Source organism: Peromyscus maniculatus, chromosome 23 (genome assembly GCF_049852395.1).
Source record: "Peromyscus maniculatus bairdii isolate BWxNUB_F1_BW_parent chromosome 23, HU_Pman_BW_mat_3.1, whole genome shotgun sequence".
Lineage (NCBI taxonomy): Eukaryota > Metazoa > Chordata > Mammalia > Rodentia > Cricetidae > Peromyscus > Peromyscus maniculatus.
This window is the reverse complement of record NC_134874.1, coordinates 4324504-4340430: the sequence shown is the minus strand read 5'-3', so window position 1 is coordinate 4340430 and position 15927 is coordinate 4324504. Positions and strand designations below refer to the sequence as shown.

At 53.3% G+C, this 15927-nt stretch overlaps 1 protein-coding gene across 7 annotated transcripts in view; it reads right to left on the bottom strand.

Annotated features, from left to right (window-relative positions):
* The window catches only part of Usp30 (ubiquitin specific peptidase 30), a 61400-nt gene that overhangs the window by 11950 nt on the left and 33523 nt on the right, over nucleotides 1-15927 (bottom strand). For 4 of the 7 annotated variants that reach the window (XR_013047796.1, XR_013047797.1, XM_076561061.1 and 1 more), the window contains exons 2-7: nucleotides 14228-14337; nucleotides 12742-12924; nucleotides 7582-7685; nucleotides 3503-3601; nucleotides 2962-3004; nucleotides 1696-1790 (exon numbers count right to left, since the gene is read on the bottom strand). Coding sequence is in view for 5 of the 7 variants with exons in the window: in XM_076561059.1 (XP_076417174.1) it covers nucleotides 1696-1790; nucleotides 2962-3004; nucleotides 3503-3601; nucleotides 7582-7685; nucleotides 12742-12924; nucleotides 14228-14337 (634 nt within the window). In the remaining 2 variants the exon portion in view is untranslated. Of the gene's footprint in view, nucleotides 1-1695; nucleotides 1791-2961; nucleotides 3008-3502; nucleotides 3602-7581; nucleotides 7686-12741; nucleotides 12925-14227; nucleotides 14338-15927 lie in introns of all 7 variants that reach the window. The other 3 variants (XM_076561060.1, XM_076561058.1, XM_076561062.1) reach the window with 2 other exon arrangements.

The following is a 15927-nucleotide window of genomic DNA, read 5'->3' as shown; positions in this document are numbered from 1 at the left end:
CCGCGGAGAACAAAAGGGAGAGCCTTTGAAAAGTTACCACCAGCCAGACATGTCTGCGCACACGTGATCCCACCCTCCGGACGCGGAAGGCAGAGGGACAAGAGTTTCAGGCCAGCCTGGGCTACCACAGCTACACCCTGTCTCAAGTCAACCAACCCACCGAGAGCATCACTGAGTGATGGGTTCAATCTCTCTGGGGTGGGTACTGGAAGGAGGTGAGCTCAGCACCTCATAAAGCCACCTGGAGGGCATCACCCACATGACCTCGCCTGCAGACAAACGTACAGAGACAGGAGCCCGGTGACTGTGGGGGTGGAAGGTAGGACGGGGAGACGCTGGCACAGACCTCAGGGATGTGCACACAGCACGGTGATGACCGTTAAAGCAGTCTCGAAACCCGCTGACAGGGGCCTTGAGAGAGCTCTCACCACCCCCACACTAAGGTCATGACCCCAGATGGGCTGGCTGGACGGTGGTCATCACTTAGAGAGTGCATCAAACCTTCACTCAGCACTCCTCAAACCTAGGTAAAAACTTCCTTGTCAGTTACAGCCAGGGCAGCAAGCGAAATCCTGAAGTCCACGAGTCAGACAGGACAGTGCTGGCGAGGCCTCGGGACAGCCTGTCTCGGCACCCGCGAGGAAGGGTGCAGCCGCCCTGGAGAACAGCTTCTCAAAGGTTGAGTCAGCGTCTCCACATGTGGCATCTACCAGCTCCTGGGCATACACATTCATTTACACACACACACACACACACACACACACACACACACACACACACCTGGGCATACACATTCATTTACACACACACACACACACACACACACACACACACACACACACACACGCCAGGTAGTTGTGGTGCACACCTTTAATCCCAGCACTCAGGAGGCAGAGGCAGGCGGATCTCTGTGAGTTCAAGGCCAGCCTGGGCTACAGAGTGAGATCTAGGACAGCCAAGGTTACATAGTGAGATCCTGTCTTGAAGAAACTTAAAAACAAAACAATACAAAACAAACACCCAAAGTAGAGACAATATAGATGCTCCTCAACTGAGCATGGACGAGAACGTAGGAGCACACGTCAGAGCCATGTGACACAGCTGTCACTAGGTTCTAACAGGACGTGCTCATGTACACACCACAAGAGAGAAGACCCCGCATGCAAGTGAGCTGGGCAAAAGAGGATGCCTACGGCGGGACTCTGCTCTGGGAAGTCCAGACTTTGTCCCCCACCAGACAGAGGTACATCACTGGTTGTGAGGAGTTCAGGAGAGAATGGCCATGTGTAAGGTTTGGGGTTTTTTTTTTTTTTTTTTCCACAGGGGGCAGGGCAGTGTGTTAAAATGTTCTAAAATTGATGTAACAGCTGTAAAATTCTCTCCTTGTATTGAGTTGAAGCTTTCCCATAAAGAAATTTTGAACCCTCAAATGCAAAGCTAAGCCCCTCCCACTTCTCAGATCCGCTGTGCGCATCATGAGCAGGCAGACTCGCAAGCTCAGGACCTGAAATGCTGTAATCGTCTGCATGCCACACCTGCTGCTCCCAGGGCAGATGTCACCTGAGGGTCCAGTGACACCGGCACTGGCCCAGGTGACCGAGTGCAGGCAGTAACCAGGGCTCCCCGAGGCCAACCTGCACTCTCTGGGTCCTCTGCTGCACCCTGCAGTCTCCTGGGGGCTGTCACAGCGCTTACCTGGTGCTCACAGTGTTTGCACACCATGTTACTAGTTAGTCTTCCGTGGAAAGGGTGCTGAGACTTCCAGTGATTAGACGTGGGGTGAGGAGACCCTGGAAGCAAAGCACACTTTGATATGGCACATGACCCAAGACCCCATCAGACTCCACCCTCCTCAGCACAGAGCAGACATTCCTCCCGTAGCAAACTGTTCCTATGAAGCACAGTGAGTCTTCTTGCTGACCTGCAGTCTCATCCTCACAGAAGAGCCTCAAGGCTCATGTGTAAGGCTGTGTACCATGGAGTAGACACCGAAAAGGATGCTAATGAGATCTGCAGATGCACACGCACTGTGGAGGGGGCAGGAGGAGGGGAGGATGCTGAGATCTGCAGATGCACACGCACTGTGGAGGGGGCAGGAGGAGGCACAGATATTCCATACAGCAAGGGAAGCTCAGAATAAACAACTTCTAGAGAACCGGGCTGCTCCTTGATTAGGATGGCGGTTAGTGGACAAAACGCTTGTGAGAAACTCTCCCTCTAGAATCAGGGAGTCCTCAGTGAGGTCTTGAGTCTGCTTATTAGTCATGTGACCTGGAAAATTACTTCATCTCTCTTCTCAATCTCTCTTTTTGAGACACAGAAATATGGTCTCATACTATAGCCCAGGCTGACCTGAAACTCACTATAGAGCCCAGGCTAGCCTTAAAGACACAGTAAATCCTCCTGCTTCAGCCTTGCATGTGTGGGAGTTACAGACGTGCGCCCCCCCCCCCCCCCCCCCCCCCGGCTCCTGTAAATTTCATTTGTTGGTGATGGTCGCTGTCCTCTGTGTCCACTGTGGCCTCAGATGAAGGCTGTACCGCCTGGGGCTGCCTGGGACTGACCGCAGCCCGACTGTTACTGACCCAGAGGCTGTGCTGACTTCAACTCTCGAGAAAACAAAGGTTTCTCAAAAGAGCTAGGATTCTCTGCGGGGGGAAAGCTGAAGGACAGATTCTGTTCACTGGATTTTTCCCCAGGACCTAAAACTCCAGGGGAGGGGCCTCAGTAAGAGGAAGTGGAGGGAGGAGCCGAGTCAGGCTGGGGCTGGAGGACTCAGCTCCTCATTCAAAGCTGTTTCCAGAACACTCCAGGCCCTCAGCAGGTGCACGGAGGTCCAGCGCAGCCCCAGCTGGACGCAGGCGGCAAGAGTCACCCACACAGTGCTGTCCTATCTAAAAGGCACAGCTGCTCTCATCCGTTTCCTCAGAAATGCACATTTGATCAATGGAAAGGGACTACCTCTCGTGTGGCAGGTGACTTGTCTGGGAGTCATCTCTGACTGCTGCTGTAGGGAAAAAAGAGACCAAACCTCAACTGCAAGCCTTTCAACCGCCCTCGCCACCCAGGAGCCTTACAAATTCCCGAGGCGCCTGGAATGTCAAAACCAACAGTGTCCACAGACCACTTTCTGAGGTGGCACTGACCCGTCCTCTGGTTGGTTTCTGACGAGTTCCTTTATGGTGGCCGCAAAACCCTGTCTCTTCTCTCTGGGATCCTTCCCCTTACCAGTCAGCCCTACACTGTTCCAGGAGACGAGCGCTCACTCAGGGAACCCCGTGGACCTTCTCTCCTCCAGTACAACCCAAGCTGCAGCAACAGGCCTCAGGGAGCCTGCCACGGCCGGCGCACACACCACCGGGAGTGTGCAGTTTAAGGGTTGCCGGCCTCACACACCCCCCACCTCCCGGTCACTGGGTCTCCCGCCCGCTCATGTCCAGGCCTTACAAAGACCGTGTGTCCTGCGCTCACTGAATGCGCAGACCGACACTGAAGCCGTTACCTCCAGGGAATGAACGTCAAAGAGATGAGTGACTCGAGGCTGGCGGTCCCGCTCGTCTTCCAGTGAGGAGGTGATGACGTGGAACAACTCGTGAGCATCCTGTCCAAGGACAAAGCATCCTTCAGAGAGTCTCCTGAGGCAAGGCCAGGGGCATTACCACGCCATGTGCAGCAGACCCGACCCTTACTCCTTTCTCAGGGTCCCACTCACTGAAGGAGACCTGGACCCCACTTCAGGGGGGCTTTTTTTTTTTTTTTGTGAGACAGGGTTTCTCTGTGTAGTTTAGGTACCTGTCCTGGATCTCACTCTGTAGCCCAGGCTGTCCTGGAACTCACAGAGATCCGCCCGGCTCTGCCTCCCAAGTGCTGGGATTAAAGGTATGCGCCACCACTGCCTGGCCTGATTTTTGATTGATAAAGAATCATTAGATTCACGCTTCACTGGCGATGCTCTGCCCGATGGCGGCTGCTGTGAGGGACTCTGCTAAGAATGTAAATGTATAACCACCTGCTCGAGTCTCTGCTCACAATTCTTGGAACATGCCCAGAGGTGGCACTGCTGGGTCCTACAGCAGGAAATGCCTCTAAGGAGCAATCTGAAAGATCTTCCCAGGCTGCTGCAGCCTGAGAGCTTCTTCTCTCCCCCCGCACAGGCTCTGGGCTGCAGGCCTGTGGATCCCACCTCGCGTCTCACCGCACACAGGCGCCAGGTGATTGTTTTATACTGGTAAGAGCAGATCCTATACTTGAGCTCAGCTTCAGGCCATAGTAATCAGATCTTTCAGTTTTTATTCACTTTTTGGCTTTGCGGTGCTGGCTTTGGAAGCCAGGGTCACGTGCATGCAGCGCAGCGCACTGGACACTGAGCTCACCCAGCTTCTGAAAGGTCCACATCCAGCCTGTGATGGCCAGCTCTGGCAGAGAAAGGCCTCCCTGACCTGCATGCAGGGCCTTCTAGAGAAGAGCGAGGCCCACCCACACGCTCCTGAGAACTGCACTCAGCGACAGGCTCCAGCCCTGGCTCTCCTGTGTTCCCACAGCACTCCAAGCTCACTCCAGGCTCAGGCTTGCCCTGACCTTCAGTGTTGCCCCTCCCCTCCCCTCCTTCAGACCTCCCCTCCCCACCCCTGCTCCAAGGAACGCCCTGACAACAATCCAGTCACTGCACTCTCCTCCCCACCATCCACTAGGCCAAACCAGCATCAAACTTGAGGCTCCTGCTCCTAAACACACCCCAAACTCCAAACCTCTTCAGGCCCTGCCTAGGCCGCACCTGAGCTATGCCGTTCTGGGCTGGGTCCCTGCAGCAGCCTCCCACCCTTCCTCAGCTGCCAATCATGCCCTGACGATGCTTCCCTGCTGTGCTGGCTACTTTAAAGTCACCTCCACACAAGCTAGAGTCATCAGAGAGGAGGGAACCTCAACTCAGAAAATGCCTCCCTAAGACTGGGCTGGAGGCTGCAGCTGGAGAGATGGCTCAGAGGTTAAGAGCACTGACTGTTCTTCCAGAGGTCCTGAGTTCAATTCCCAGCACCCACATGGTGGCTCACAGCCATCTGTAATGAGATCTGCTGCCCTCTTCTGGCGTGCAGGCATACATGCAGGCAGAACACTATATATAATAAATAAATAAATCTTAAAAAAAAAAAAAAAGATTGGGCTATAGGCAAGCCTGTGGGGCATTGTCTTAATTAGCAATTGATGAAAGACGACCCAGCCCATTTTGGTGCCATTCCTGGGCTGGTGGTCCTGGGTTCTATAAGAAAGTAGGCCGAGCCGGGCGGTAGTGGCGCACGCCTTTAATCCCAGCACTCGGGAGGCAGAGCCAGGCGGATCTCTGTGAGTTTGAGGCCAGCCTGGGCTCCCAAGTGAGCTCCAGGAAAGACGCAAAGCTACACAGAGAAACCCTGTCTCAAAAAAAAAAAAAAAAAAAAAAAAAAACAAAGTAGGCCAAGCAAGCCATGAAGAGCAAGCCAGCAAGCAGCTCCCCTCCATGGCCTCTGCTTCAGCTCCTGCCTCCAGGTTCCTGCCCTGCTTGAGTTCCTGTCCTGACTTCCCTCAATGATGGACTGTGATCTGGAAGTGTAAGCCAAATAAACCTTTTCCTCCCCAACTTGCTTTTGGCCATGGTGTTCATCACAGCAACAGCAGCCCTAACTAGGACACTCTTCAAACAGAAGTCACAGCAAACCAGAGCACTAGTTTATAATTTTAAATTTCTAATTTAGCCAGGCAGTGGTGGTACACACCTTTAATTTCCAGCACTGGGAGGCAGAGCCAGGCCAATCTCTGTGAGTTCGAGGCCAGCCTGGTCTACAGAGTGAGAGCCAGGACAGGCTCCAAAGCTACAAACCAAACTTTATTATTTTATTTAATGTAATCTGCAGTACTGGGGATGGGATCTGACTGAGCTCCATCCGAGTCCTTTCTGTACCGGTCATGTGGAGACAGCGTCCCACTAACCTGTGCAGCTCACAGCCCGGGCTGCCCTTGACCTCAAAGCCCCACCGCTCCCGCCTTCACCCTGCCAGGCTGCAAGCGCTCACCCAGGGGCAGGTGTGGAAGGCCACCATTGGCCAAGAGCACAAGCAGAGCCCAGCCCTGTCAGGGAGGAGAACCAGCCGACAGCTGGCTCGCTCTGTACTCCCGCAGCCTGTGCCAGCCAGTCTGCAGGCTCCTCGGGCTGTGAGGAAAGGGGTAACACTACAGAAGAGGTGGGGGTGCATGTGCACCTCAGTGCCAGACCCTTCCAATGCTGGCTCTGCCACTGACAGAGCAGCTGACCGGGAAGTCACTTTGCTCCTCTGAGCCTGTGTCCCCAACTGTACCCTGACTCCTGGGTAACAGGGCTGGCACAGGGACGCAGTTAGGGAACGCACACCAAGGACTGAGCCTAGTGCATCTCCTACAGCTCCTGGTTTAGACACAAAATGGGTTGCCCATCAGTGTGATCTGGTTCTGCACTAACCGGATGGCAAGATGGTGCAGATGTGGGCGAGACCAACAGCAGGACCGAGGCTCTGTCTGCTCAGAAGATGCCCCCTCTTCCCTGTGGCTGCATCTGTGGCCCAGAACTGCTGTGCACCGACTTTGGGAAACAGCCCAGGGTGACTTGGCTTAAGCAGGTCCTTGACAGAAGGGTGGGACTTACAATGTCCTTGGAGACTGACCTGAGAGTCTCTCTCTCTCAGCTAGGACACAGGGAAGGACCGCTGAGTCAGTCCAGCAGCTGAGGTCATTTCCGAATGGGAGGTGGAAACACACTCCAGCATACAGATGCAGCCGGCAAGAGAAACCGTCACACACTCATCACCCACCGTGTGTTTGAAACGTGGCGCAACATGGCTTCCGATCGGGGAGGAACAAGATAAATCCGTGAGATCAAGGGTGGGGGCCTCACCCTTTCCCATGTTTCCACAGCCCCTCATCCAGCCCAGTGTGGAAGAGTCTCTGAGGGGCTGCCCCCCTCCCATACACAAAGTGGGACCAGGCCACTTGGAGATGCAGCTGCTGAAGATGTGCCTGGGTGCCGGGGAAGCAGAGGGTGTCACCCTAGGGCCCAGTCCTGCTGGCCGCAGCCTCGGGGTCGCTCTAGGTAACAGTGGTCAGGAGGGAGGCATGCCAGATTCCAAAGACCACAGTGAAGGGGCGAAAGGAAGGGAGAGCGTCCTGAACCAAGTCCTGTGGCTGTGGGGTCACCTGCTCAGGGCCTGGGGACACTTTAAGCCCCCTCTGAAGATGGATCTTCTAGAACAAGGGCCAGAAGCTCTCTCACCACCTGGAGTGCAGAGTCAGAAGAGCCGGAAGCTCTCCCTTGTGACCACTGTTTTCCTGCCAAAGTGACAGAGTTTTGTGTCCTCTAATCAGGACAGCAGTGAGACACTGGACCTCTGCTCACACAACACTAAGATGCCCAAAGTGTCACAGAAAAGCAAGGGAGAGAACTCAGTGGGAGAGCACCTGCCTAGCATATTCAAGCAGATTCCAGGCCTTGGGCTTGATCCCCAGTGGCACGCACACGCACCCCGTTCCCTAGGGAAAGGGACTCTCCAAGCTCAGCCTGCTGTCTGGAGTGCTCACCTGTTCTTCAAAGGAAGAAATCTGCCACCTGTACATCCTCAGCACATCCAGCAGGCAGCTTGCATCCAAGACCTCATCCTCGGTGACTTCTTGGCAGGACAAAGCTGGGTACGAGAAAGAAAGACAACTGAGTCAGAGCAGAACCAGCCAGAAATGCTGCACACCACATGCAAAGTGACAACCCCGCCAGGTGACATCACAGCCCCCTCTTCCCTCCCCTCTTCGGAGCCTTACACACTGCTGAGTCAGCAAGGAGGCATAACATGTTTGGTGAATGAATCTTTTTTTTTTTAAAAAAAGATTTTATTATTTATTTTATGTATATGAGTGCTTTATCTGCATGTATAACTTAATGCCAGAAGAGGGCATCAGATCCTACTAGAGATGGTTGTGAGCCACCATGTGGTTGCTGGGAATTGAACTCAGGACCTTTGGAAGAGCAGTCAGTGCTCCAAACTGCTGAGCCATCTCTCCAGCCCTTGTTGAATGAATCTTAAGATTTCAGGAAGATACAAATTACCATCACTGATGAGGAGAGATGTTATAAGTCAGTTGAGTGTGATCTGAACTCATAATTCTCAAGGACTCTCACTACTAGGCCAATCCCACACCCGGTGTGGATCACTTCTCCTCAGGGCTCTGCCATGGCTTCTCAGCCTTCGTTCATGTTTATGAGCTTCTGACCACCAGGCACCAAGTGTGTTAGGATGCATAAAGCAGATGAATGCATTACTTCATAACCAAAAGTACAATAAAACCCTCAAACAAAAACAAAAGTCTGCCTAGCATGGTGCATGGGCCACAGTCCCAGCTACTGCGGATTGCTAAGGTGGGAAGATTTCTTGACCCCAGGAATTCGGGACCAATCTTGGCAACAGAACAAGGACCCATCCCAAATAACAGCAACGAAGAATGTAAATTATAAAAAGATGGAGTCGGGTCAGGTGGGGGTTCATGGCTCTATCTACACCTAGGGTGTGGGGCGTTTACCCACCACCCCCACAGCTTCCCAGAGTTTTCTTGAGTGCGAGCAGCAGGAAATATTAGATAGAAGGATTTATAGCGGAGACTCTTGTGGAGATAAACAGATAGAAAATAAAGGATAGCCTCGAGAGGGCCTGGAACCTATTCCAACGGGCCCGGACTGTCTCTGGTCCAGGGTTTTTATAGAGACGCCAAGGGGTGGAGCAAAAGACCTCCTCCCCCAGCACAGCCAAGTGCAGGCCATCTCAGACACCTGCACTCAGGCCCGTGGTCCTGATCATCCTCTATTCGGACCTGCTGGGTAAAGCCACGAGGAACCCCAGAACGGGCTCCCACACTAGGGTCAGCTCCTTTTCCCTCAGGTGGTAGGCTGTCCAACTACTCGGCTCTGTGGGTGAAGCACAGAGGCAGCCACAGGCCAAGGACACACACAGACGGGACACTGAGCAGGCTTCCCTAGCAAGACAGACAGCCCAGGGCCGGAGGGGTCTGCAGTGGTTAAAGGCACTTGTAGCTCTATCACGAGGCCTGGAGTTCAGAGCCCAGCACTAAACTAACATCAGGTGGCTCTCCAGCTAAGGATCTGGCGCCCTCTCCTGGTCTCCAAGGATACCCACACAGATGCACACAGATGCATAACAAGAAACAAATAAATCGAAGCTGGGTTGGTGGTGCACAACTTTAATCCCAGCACTCAGGAGGCAGAGGCAGGTGGATCTCTGTGAGTTTGAGGCCAGCTGGGATGCATAGGGAACTCCAGGACAGCCAGGGCTACACAGTGACTGTCTGTCTGACTGACTGATGACTGACTGTCTGCCTCTCTCTCTCTCTCTCTCTCTCTCTCTCTCTCTCTCTCTCTCTCTCTCTCACACACACACACACACACACACACACACACACACAGAATGACAGAAGACAGGGAGCCCTGGACTAGTCACAGGCCACAGAGTGCTGACTCTCATTCTGACCAGAGGCTTCCAGGCACAGTGCGCAGGGCCATGTTGCTCAAGTGCGAGATAAAGGAAGGAGCTGCGGTCTCAGGTTCTGTGATCCACACATGACACAGCACAGGCCGTTTCTACCCCTCGGTGTGCAGTCAGGGCTCTGACTCCAGGGTGAGAACACCGCTGACTTCCTGCCCCCACAGCCCCATCGGAGCTGTCTGACATGGCCAGAACCTGAGGGGCAGGGCACGGGAGGCAGCGACCTGTGAGGTGAGCACCTTGGCCCAGCCCTCACCCTCCAGGACAAAGGCCGCAGAGCTGAGAAGGAGTCACACTCCTGGGAAAATGTCAACGACCGCCTGGACACTGTGAGGCAATCTGGCAAGGTCCCCGGCAGTTTCATAACCTGCCACCCACAGCCCAGCTCCTCCGTCTACCTGAAGAGGCACTCCTGTGCGCCAATGGCCATGTGCAGAGACGCTCGCCGCAGCCTGGAAGGAGGCTCCACGGCAGGGGTCACAGACACCCCGAGCTGCCGATCGAGGGAGGGCAAAGGTTGAGGAGGAGGAGGGTGCACAAGGCGCCAGGGCCGCAGGGGCCGCGCGGCAGAGTATTGCTGCCCCTCCAGAGGACTCAAGTTCAGTTCCCAGCACCCACGCCGGGCAGCTACCACCACCTCCAAGTCCAGCTCCAGGGGACCCAATGCCCTCTTCTGGCCTCCACGACACCCACATACATGTGCCCCCCCCCCATGCACACATCAATTTTTAAAAGAAAAAAATTCTAATAGAAAAGTACTCCTAAAAACTAACAACAAAACCCCTAAACAACCCAACTCACACACAGGCAGAACCTTGAGCAGCCATTTCTCCTAAAACAATGGCCAACAGGCAGATGAAGAGCTGCTGTGGTCACTTACCACCAGAGAAACGCCAATGCCGGAAAAAACACCACCCCATGTGCATGTATGTAGCTGTGTGTGTCCATGGAGGACAGAGTTGGCTGTCACAGCACCTCACACACACATGTATGTAGCTGTGTGTGTCCATGGAGGACAGAGTTGGCCGTCACAGCACCTCACACACACATGTATGTAGCTGTGTGTGTCTATGGAGGACAGAGTTGGCCGTCACAGCACCTCACACACATGTATGTAGCTGTGTGTATCTATGGAGGACAGAGTTGGCCGTCATAGCACCTCACACACACATGTATGTAGCTGTGTGTGTCCATGGAGGACAGAGTTGGCCGTCACAGCACCTCAAACACATGTATGTAGCTGTGTGTGTGTCCACATCCAGCTTCTTCCTCTCCACGCCCCATCATACTTTTTGAGACCGACACACTCACTCAACCTGGAACTCACTGAGTGGCTGGCCAGTGGGCCTCGGGGACTCGGCCGTCTGCCTCGCATTCCTAAGACTGCAGCACGCACCCTTTTGTGGGGGTCCGCACGCCTGAGCAGTAAGCGCTCTGCCATGGGCCCTTCCCAGGCCCTTGCTCTGACTGTGAGATCACAGCAGCGTGGTTTGTTAAAACGGTCCCTAACTGTGCACCGAGATCACCTCCAGGTGAGACTTCTTCCTAGAAAGCAGCCATCAGCTCTTACGTCGCCAAAATGAAACCACACTGTATTTTCTTCCCAGTTCCTTTAACTTAACATTATCCCCTCTCCCAAGTTAAAAGAGAGCAAACTCTGTTAAAGCCACTGGCCCCTCGGCCTTCTGTTCGGCACCCACAACCCTGGGTGCTTACGAACACGCCGGAGACCCTTGTGCATGCACAGTGTGATATCCAGATTTTAACAAGTGCCATCAAGGACAGTTCAACAGTTTAAACAAACAAAAACCTTTGCTCAAAACTGAATCTGGGGTTGGCAAGATGGTTTGGCAGACAAGGGTGTTCGCCACCAAGTCTGATGCCCTGCACTGGATCAGGAACCAGGGGGCAGGAGGAGAACAGACTCCCACATGCTGTCCTCTGACCTCCACACGCGCCATGCCATGTGTATGTACCCAAACACACACACACAGGTAAGTAAATAAACATAAAGGCTTTCTGCATGTGGATTTAGAAATAATGAAGCTGGACAGGAGACTTCAAATCCCTAGGGGCTGGAGGGTAACTCGACATTCAAGAGCTTGGCTGCACTTACAGAGGACTCAAGTTCGGTTCCCGGAACTGGCAGTAACTCCAGCTCCAGGGGACCGACACTCCCTCCTGGCCTGCCCAGGCACCCACACAGACACACAAATGAAAAGTACTTCGAGTCTTTCCCCAGACACTCACAGCAGCCACCAGGAAGACTTCTGGCCATGAGATGCTCAGGCCAGATGGCACCGGCCATGGTGCAGGGCTCCCAGGGCAGTTCCACAGCACATTCGAGAAAGGTCAGACCAAACGCCACCCCATCGCAGTGTGCGCACACCCCGGCTAACAGCCGCCAGGCTCTGGAATCTGCAATCTGCTTTTTAATATTTTCCAACAGGCAAAAAGAAGCAAATCCTAAGAGCCTTTATTTGTATTTCTTTCGTGAATGATCTCATTTCTTGGGCCAAAACACTCACTTTTTAAAAAACTTCTTATAGTTGAACTGCTTGTGTGGTATGGATTTATTTATTTATTTATTTTTGGTTTTCCGAGACAGGGTTTCCCTGTGGAGCCCCGGCAGTCCTGGAACTACCTCTATAGACCAGGCTGGGCTTGAACTCACAGAGATCCACCTGCCTCTGCCCTCCAAGTGCTGGGATTAAAGGTGTGCGCCGCCACCCCCAGCTAAACTGACAATTTTTTAAATAGATGGTTCCTTTTTATTTTATTGGTGAGAAGGCTTTGTAAGTCAAGACACCTGAGGTCAGCCCCAGGACCCCACACAGCAAAGAACCAGAGCTGTCCTGACCGTCCTACGTGAACTGCGTCTCTCACACACACACACACACACACACACACACACACACACACACACACACTGACCGTCCTATGTGAGCTGCATCACACACGCACACACACACTAAATACAACTTCTTAACAATTCTGACTGATTGAATTTGAATCTAATTGATCTTTATAAAAATTAATTCGAAAGTAAATTTTAATCCGATTTCATCAAAACCTCTTAGGTTCTGAGTGCTACCCCCACCCCCTCCGCCACATCTTTCTCTACAAAGTGGCTCCTAAGCCCTCCTCTGCCATCTAGCCACTGAAGATGCACACCCCTCAAGTCCCACTCTACCTTTCAGGAGGTTCAGCAGCGTCAAGGAGAGGCACTGGTGTGGGTGGGGCCCCTGCTGGTCCCTGGAGTACTGGGTGGTGAACTCCTCCAGCCACTTGACGAAGGCGGGGCAGGCAGACAAGCCCTGCAGCAGCGAGTTCATGAAGCAGGTGTTCCCTAAGTTGACGAGCCCAGGCACGAGCCCTAACGGAGAGGGGGGTAAGAGGAGGACAGTGCGTCACATCGGGCCGACCGTCTCTCTCCCATCTGGGACCCTGCATCTGCAGGGCCCTCAACTGAGATCCGACCTGAGCCAAGCCTGGGTACCGGGCATTCTATGCTGCAAACTGTGAACCACAGAAGAGCCTCTGTGCTGTGTCCTCTCTGAAAGCCTTCCAGGTGCCTGGCACAGACAGTAAGTGGACAAAAGCAGCAGCCACGCCCTCCTCCTCCCCCTCCTCCCTCCTCCTCCCCCTCACACTCCCCTTTTGTGAGAGAACAGTGTCCTCACAGCAGCCTCAACTGAACTGCCTCCCGGGACAATGCTTTGTTCTCGCCAGGGACCAGGAAGACACTGATTCTGGTCGGTCTGTCTGTAAAGACAGCGGCCCCAGCTGATGGGATGCCCTCTTTTCCTCTTCGCCAAAACTCAAGAACTCAGCACATAGAGGCCAGGCTGGCCTTAGCCTCGGAGCCTTCTGCCTCGGCCTCCTGGGTGCTGACTGTGTGCTATCAAGCCTTGCTGGCTATGAAACTTCTCAGACACCCGTGAAAACATATAACGAACTTCTCTACAACCGACCCCTTGTTTAACAAGGGTCAGATTGTAACAGACTTTGTTTCCCCCTCCCTCTTCTCTCCCCCTTCTCTCCTGCTCTCCTCTCTCAGAAAAAACACTCCTGTGATGTAATGGTCAGCTGCAGGACTGAAAATACAATTACACATTAATGAGAACCTCAGACAATTGAGCCACTTGAAACATAATTACAAAGCATGTTCCTCCCCGCCCCCCCCCCCAGGTCTTGCCTATGTAACCCTGCCTGGCCTGGTACTTGCTTTAGAGCACAGGCTGGATTTGAACTCAAGGCACAACATCCTATTGCTCCAGCATCCTGAGTACTGGAATTACAGGCATGAGCACAAAGCATGTCTTCAAACCAAGTGCAGGCCGGGCAATGGTGGTGCACGCCTTTAATCCCAGCACTCAGGGGGCAGAGGCAGGTGGATCTCTGTTGAGTTCGAGGCCAGCCTGGGCTACAGAGCGAGATCCAGGACAAGCTCCAAAACTATACAGAGAAATCTTGTCTCAAAAAAAAAAAAAAAAAAAAAAATCAAGTGCAAGAAGGTGCCAAAACAGAGCCTTCCCACCACAGGGTGGGAAGTGGGGATCTGCAATGTTCCACTTCATAGACCACAGCCCTCACTTTCAAGATGAGAGGACCAACCACCCAATCCCCCGGCCTCCTCTACTGCTTTCAAACAAAAAAGGCTCAAGGCCCAGCCCTACCTTTTCTCCGCTTCTTCCTCTCTGTAATGGGACCCCAGATAACGTATATTCCCGCCGCAAGGGCAGCGGCGATCCCGCCTATCACTCCCCAGTTCTTCATGACTTTATATCTAAAAAGGAAAAGACGCTGCTGTCATTTTGTCTCCCAGCAGCAGGTGGGTACACAGACACTGGCAGGGAGAGGAACACTGTGTCAAAATAACCCCCCAACCCGCAAGCTTTAAATAGACACCGGTCAGATTGTGTTTGAAGCGGGGCAGGGTGGCACCAGCCTTTAATCCCAGCACTCGGGAGGCAGAGGCAGGTGGATCTCTGTGAGTTCGAGGCCAGCCTGGGCTACAGAGTGAGTTCCAAGACAGCCAGAGAAAACACACACACACACACACACAAAAAGATGGTGTCTTGAAAATCAGGATGCTTAAGTACTAAGATCCAAAATTGGGGGTTGGGAGTGGGGATGACACTGGGAGTCCTCACCATCAGTCTATCTACCGTATTCATCCAGGCAGGGCCTCATCTGAACCCAGAGCTCCCTGACAGGCTAACCAGGCTCCCCTGCTTTTTCCTGCCAAGTGCAGGGACCATGCCAGGCTACCTGGTGCTCACATGGCTTCTGGGGGTCTGAACTCCGGTCCTCACGCTTGCCGCTGGTGCAGGAAGCTCTTCCACACCTGAGCCACCTCGCCAGGCGCTCCCCATTTATCTATTTATTTATGTATCTTTTCAGACAGAGTCTCGCTGAGTCACCCAGACTAGCGTTTAACTCACTCTGCAGCCCAGGTTGGCTTTGAACTTAGAGTCGTTCCGCTTCGGCCTCCCGAGCAATTGGAATGACAGATGTGGCACCACACCTGGCTTTAGAAATGGATTTCTCTTTGAGAATACTAAACAATGCAACAGCGATCTTCTGTAAATTCACAGAATTAAAGATTCCTTTGATTCAGGCTTGACGTGAATCCCGGCCCCATCCCTCTACTATAGATAAGAAAACTGCAGGAGTATCCAAAACACAATTTTAAGGCAAACCACACATACGTGTTAACACGTACCCACATATGTGTAATGCACTCTTTACCCTAATTTTGGACTGTATGAAGTGGATTTTCCCCTCAGTACCAGGGACTGAACCTAGCTAATCATGAATTTCCAATCAATTTTTGTCCTTCCAGGATGAGGGCATAGAATAGCACCGAACCTGGCTGAGAAAAAAAAAAAAAAAAAAAAAAAAGCAGTCTGCTGGAGAAGGAGGTCACAGCACACCTGCCTGGCATACACTCAATGGGAGAAACTGAGGGACACAATGTTCACTGACTGGTTCCTCTACAGAATGGTATCATAAGGCGACTAGGAGGGCCTGGGAGCTGAGCCCGGCCCTGCTCTCGGGTCAGCTTGTTAGACGACAGGCAAGTCCTATGCAAGGCTTAGTTCCCACCGCTAGAAGGTCGACACCGGACAGGTCGGACCCTGGGGGCGTCCAAGCAGGACAAGGCGCCGTTAACCTGCCCCAGTACCCCAGAAAGCCAAACTCCAAGCAACAGGTCCCAGCAGTCAGGGTGAGCAATGGGGGTGTGGCCCCAGGCCTTGGGAACATAGCCGTGGACAGGCTGGGGTGCAGGCAGGGGTCCTAGCAGGAACGAGGAGCCTTAAGTTGGCACAGACCGGGCAGCCTGGCACAGCCGAGGGGCTCCGACAGCTGGGAG